The 5314-nt window shown below is 46.0% G+C and overlaps 1 protein-coding gene across 1 annotated transcript; it reads left to right on the plus strand.

Annotated features, from left to right (window-relative positions):
- Positions 1–1151: 1151 nt before the first annotated feature.
- LOC135211385 (uncharacterized) lies at positions 1152–4736 on the plus strand. Its single transcript, XM_064244698.1, has 2 exons — positions 1152–3364; positions 4604–4736. Exons 1-2 carry the CDS (start codon positions 1152–1154, stop codon positions 4734–4736), a joined length of 2346 nt encoding a protein of 781 aa, XP_064100768.1.
- The last annotated feature ends 578 nt before the right edge of the window (positions 4737–5314 follow it).

Genomic DNA, 5314 nt, shown 5'->3' on the forward strand with positions numbered 1-5314 from the left:
ACTTCTTGGACTGGTCCCTGGGAGTTTTAGCGAAGAAGACTCAATCCCAGGAGTCCCTTTCGCCTGAGGATCTACATTGTGTCTTGTCTTGTATGGAAAAGGCAGTGAGAGACGGTTCTAGTGAGGTAGCTTCTCTTTTCGGAGCGGGAGTTATCAAGAAGAGGGTGGTGTACTGCTCTTTTCTAACTAAAGCGGTTTCTCACGCTCAGAGAGCCTCTCTGTTATATGCACAGCTTTCGCCTCAGCTGTTTCCTAAGAAGATTATCCAAGACATCTCGAGTGCCCTCTCAGCGAAGGCCACGCAAGATATGCTAGCACAGTCAGCTAGGATGCCTCGTACATCCTTCCAAGCAAAACCCAAGAAGGAGACACCAGCAAGGCAGGAGCCCTTTCGAGGGGGCCCTCCCTCCCGATCCTCTTCCTCTAGAGGAACAAGACCTCCTAAGAGAGGAAGGACCTTCTCTCGATCTATTAGATCGAAGAAGTAGCACCCAAGTCCTCCAGACTACAGTAGGTGCCAGACTACTGAGATTCTCAGACGTCTGGGCCCAGAAGGGGGCGGACAACTGGTCCTTCTCGATCGTCAGGAAGGGGTACCTCATTCCCTTCATTTCAAGACCTCCCTTGACCACAACCCCAAGGGAGTTGGTGGCCAAGTACAAAGACCCTTACATGAACCAAGCCCTTGCTCTAGCAGGAGAGCTTATGCTGGAGAAGGAAGCTATAGAGCTAGTGAAAGAGCCTCGTTCTGCGGGTTTTTACAACTGCCTCTTCCTAGTTCCCAAAACCTCAGGAGGATGGAGACCGGTTCTGGATGTAAGCGCCCTGAACGTCTTCGTGAAGAAGAGAAAGTTCGCCATGGAGACGACGTCTTCAGTTTTAGCAACTCTTCGCCCTGGGGACTGGATGGTGTCCCTAGATCTTCAGGACGCTTACTTCCACGTGCCGATTCATCCTTCTTCACGGAAATTCCTAAGGTTCATGTGGAAAGGAAAAGTTTTCCAATTCAGGGCCTTGTACTTCGGCCTCTCTACAGCCCCCCAAGTTTTTACGGGACTCATGAAAAAGGTAGCACAATGGCTACATTTGGAGGGAGTGAGGGTTTCCCTCTATTTGGATGACTGGCTTATCAGAGCCAAATCGAAAGAAAGATGTCTGGAGGACCTTCACAAGACTTTGACCCTGGCAAGTTCTCTGGGACTGTTAGTGAACTTAGAAAAATCTCAGTTAATCCCCAGCCAAGATCGGATTTATCTGGGGATTCGGATGATTTCTCCGGATTTTCAGGCGTATCCCTCTCCAGAAAGGATAACTCGATGTTCCGAGAAGGTCGCAACCTTTCTAGAGAAAGATGTATGCACAGCGAGGGAGTGGATGAGTCTGTTGGGGACGCTCTCCTCGCTGGAGCAATTCGTTTCTCTAGGAAGGTTGCACCTGAGACCATTCCAGTTCTTTTTAAACCAGAACTGGAACCGCCTGTCTCAAGATCTAGAGTTCCCCTTCAAGATCTCGAAGGAGATAAAGAAGGATCTTCTCTGGTGGGCAGACCCTCTTCGCTTCCTGGAAGGTCTATCACTGCACATGCCGAACCCCAACCTAGTGTTGTTTGCCGACGCATCGGACACAGGTTGGGGAGCGACGCTCGGTTCAAGGGAAGTGTCAGGCACCTAGGAGGGGGAACAGGTGTCCTGGCACATCAACAAAAAGGAGTTGATGGTGGTTTGGCTAGCCCTAAAAGCCTTCGAGTACCTCGTCCGGGATGCAGCGGTTCAGATCAACTCGGACAACACCACAGCCCTGGCATACATCAGGAAGCAAGGGGGGACGCACTCCTTCTCCCTGTACGAAACAGCATGGAAACTTCTACTGTGGTCGAAGGAAAGGAGGATAAGACTCCTCACCAGATTCGTGCAGGGAGAAAGGAACGTCAGGGCCGACCTTCTGAGCAGGAAAAACCAAGTCCTTCCCTCAGAGTGGACTCTTCACTCGGACGTGTGCCAGGAGCTGTGGAAGACGTGGGGCAGACCTCACTTGGATCTATTCGCGACCTCCAAGAACGCAAGGATAGACCTCTAGTGCTCCCCGATATCAGACCCGATAGCAGTAGCGATAGATGCTTTTCTGCTAGACTGGAAGCATCTAGACCTTTATGCGTTCCCTCCCTTCAAGATTCTGGGAGAAACACTAAGAAAGTTTGCAGCATCGGAAGGGGCAAGAATGACATTGATAGCTCAGTTCTGGCCCGCCCAAGACTGGTTCACAGAGGTACTGGAATGGTTAGTAGACATTCCAAGATCCCTGCCACTAAGAGTCGATCTGCTCAAACAGCCCCACTTCGACAGGTATCACAAGAACCTCCCCGCTCTCAATCTGACTGGACTCAGACTGTCAAGAGTCTCGTCAGAGCGAAGGGTTTTTCGGCAAAGACTGCAAGGGCTATTGCCACTGCAAGAAGACCTTCTACCATCAGGGTCTACCAGTTGAAGTGGGATGTCTTTCGACGTTGGTGCAGGAATCAGAAGCTTTCCTCCTCCAGTACCTCTGTGACCCAAATAGCAGACTTCCTCTTTTTCCCGAGGGAAAAATGTGGTCTGGCGGTCTCAACCATAAAGGGTTATAGAAGCATGCTAGCCTCAGTGTTCAGGCACAGGGCATTGAACATCTCGGAAGATAAAGATCTCCATGACCTGATAAGATCTTTTGAGACAACTAAGAAAGTCTCTAATTTAACCCCAAGCTGGAATCTCGATGTAGTCTTGCTTTTCCTGAGGTCATCAAGATTTGAACCACCTCAATCAGCCTCATTTAGAGACCTAACGATGAAGTCCCTGTTTCTTATGGCTTTGGCTTTGGCTAAGAGAGTAAGTGAGTTGCAAGCCTTAGAAGGAAGTGTAGGATTCAAAGGAGACTCCGTGATTTGTTCCTTCCTTCCTTCTTTCTTAGCCAAGAACGAAAACCCCTCCACTCCTTGGCCCAGGAGTTTTGAGGTAAAAGGCTTATCCTCCCTCGTTGGAGTAGAAACAGAGAGGACTCTTTGCCCTATAAGAAGCCTTAAGTTTTATCTCCATAGAAAGAAAAAACTTAAGGGCAATATGGACAACCTCTGGTGTTCTGTAAGAGATCCCAATAGGCCTTTGTCAAAAAATGCTCTGGCATTCTTTATTAGGAACTTAATAAAGGAAGCTCATGTGGCATGCGATCAAGACCATTATAAGCTCCTGAAAGTCAAGGCTCATGAAGTGAAGGCCATTGCCAGGTTGTTGGCTTTCAAGAAGAAGATGTCGCTACAGAATCTCATGAAAGCGACTCTTTGGAGATGCAACTCAGTCTTCGCCAACTACTACCTTAGAGACGTGAAGATTACGTATGAGAAGTGCTTTGGGTTAGGCCCATACGTATCAGCGGATTCAGTGCTGGGGCAGGGAGCTGAAGCATATCCTTTTTAATTATTTCCCCTTTGTTTTTGGTTTTGTGTTTTTATGGTTGTATGGAAGAGGATGCAGGTAGGCATCTCTTTCAAGTCGTATTACTAACAATTAGTACTTTGGTTAGGTGATCTGAGTTGTGCTTGAGTTCCCTTGCAATGGTAGTGGACAGGTTCTGTCATATAAGTGGGCGGATCCCCTTTGACAAGATCCTAACTGGATTCTACCAAGTAAGCAGATACAGACCCCATTGGTAGACCCAAAGAGTCTTTTCAGCTGTAGGTCACCCCCTCGCTGTAGCTCTTCAGGCAACGCAGACTAATAGACAGTAACTTTGAAGTCTTCTGCCTAAAACAGGTAAGAACCAAGGTTTTTATATCCTATAACATGTGTTGTTTCCCCTTTCTTTGTACTTGAGTGTCTCTTTCCTTCCACCAAGGGTGTCAATCAGCTAAGTATATATCTGACAGGAAAGTTCATGACAAAAATTATATTGTTAGTATACAATAAAGTTTTGTAGATACTTACCTGGCAGATATATACGATTGATGGCCCGCCCAGCCTCCCCGCAGGAGACAGGTGGAAGAGAAAATCTGACAAGAAAGTGGGTTTGGTTCTTACACCCATCACCCAGCGGCGGGTAAGGTAGATCACCTGACCTACCTGTCGTGTGTGCCTCGAGTTTTGAATTCTGTCGTGACGTCAGAGACATAAGCTAAGTATATATCTGCCTGGTAAGTATGTACACAACTTTATTGTATACTAACAATATTTCTTCACGCAAGCAGTCAAGACATCCGCTTCAAAAACCTCAACAAAGAAGTGAGAATGCAGTCCTCCATGTTCCTGTGGATGCAAGACTCCAGCTGTTTTGGAAGAACTGGAAGGAAAAAGGGGCAAAACCTTGAATAGTACAGGTTCTAAAGGTAGGCTACTCGATCCCATTCAAAGAGAAGCCAATGCTGGCTGGACACTGATCGCATTAACAGCTTCCTCCGTAGGATTGGACAAGTTTCTAGCCCTTACACAAGAAGTGGCATTGGTAATGAGGAAATGGTCAATAAAAAAAAGTAAAGCTTGTCAAGTCGATGGAGTTCTACAACCGACTGTTTGTAGTCCCAAAAGCCAAGGAGGATGGAGACCAGTCCTCAATGTGAGCATTCTGAATTTCTTCATAGAGAAGACAAAATTCTGGATGGAATCAGACCACTCTGTTCTAGTGGCCATCAGTCAGGGGAATTGGGTCATCTCCCTGGATATGCAAGACGCACATTTCCGTGTGCCAACCTCCGTCTTCAAGGAAATTTCTGAGATTCATTTACAGAATGATGTTTTTCAGTTCAGAGCACTGTGCTCCCACAGGTGTTTCCTCATTCCTTGCTCCCTTAGCGGAGTGGCTACACCTGACAGGTATAAATATACAGTGCAAATTCTCCTCTATCTGTGTGCGGGTAGCAAGGGTCGGCGTCAGGCACTCCATTACCGTCTGCACACTGCAATGTAAACTGCGTGCCCAGGTAATAAATCAGTTTACAGACTGCTCTACGAGCAAGAGCCTGTGCTGGCATAAGGCCAGCTAAATTTAAAACGACAAACATAATAAATCAGTTAGTCCTCATTTCTGTGGCATTCCGACCTCACACACAATTAATCCTAACACTAGTGATCAATAAATGAAACACTTATAAAACTTTAAATACTAAATTTATTTTTAAATTCAAAATTTATAAGTAGAATTCACAATCTTACTTTGAATAAAAGATTACTATTACTTGAAATTTTTTTTTTTTACTAAATCTTGAATTAAATAATTGAATTCATCAAAGTATAATTTAAACCATTAAGAGATACTGAAGATGCTAAGTAAATAAATGTTAAATTACCACAAT

The sequence above is a fragment of the Macrobrachium nipponense genome, chromosome 4, assembly GCF_015104395.2.
Source record: "Macrobrachium nipponense isolate FS-2020 chromosome 4, ASM1510439v2, whole genome shotgun sequence".
NCBI lineage: Eukaryota > Metazoa > Arthropoda > Malacostraca > Decapoda > Palaemonidae > Macrobrachium > Macrobrachium nipponense.

Bases quoted from the DNA above. Each gene is read 5' to 3' on its own strand.
- LOC135211385 (XM_064244698.1), top strand. From the start codon at position 1,152: ATGTCTGGAGGACCTTCACAAGACTTTGACCCTGGCAAGTTCTCTGGG. The intron at 3,365-4,603 runs GTATGAGAAGTG...ATTTCTTCATAG, and splicing joins CTTAGAGACGTGAAGATTAC to AGAAGACAAAATTCTGGATG.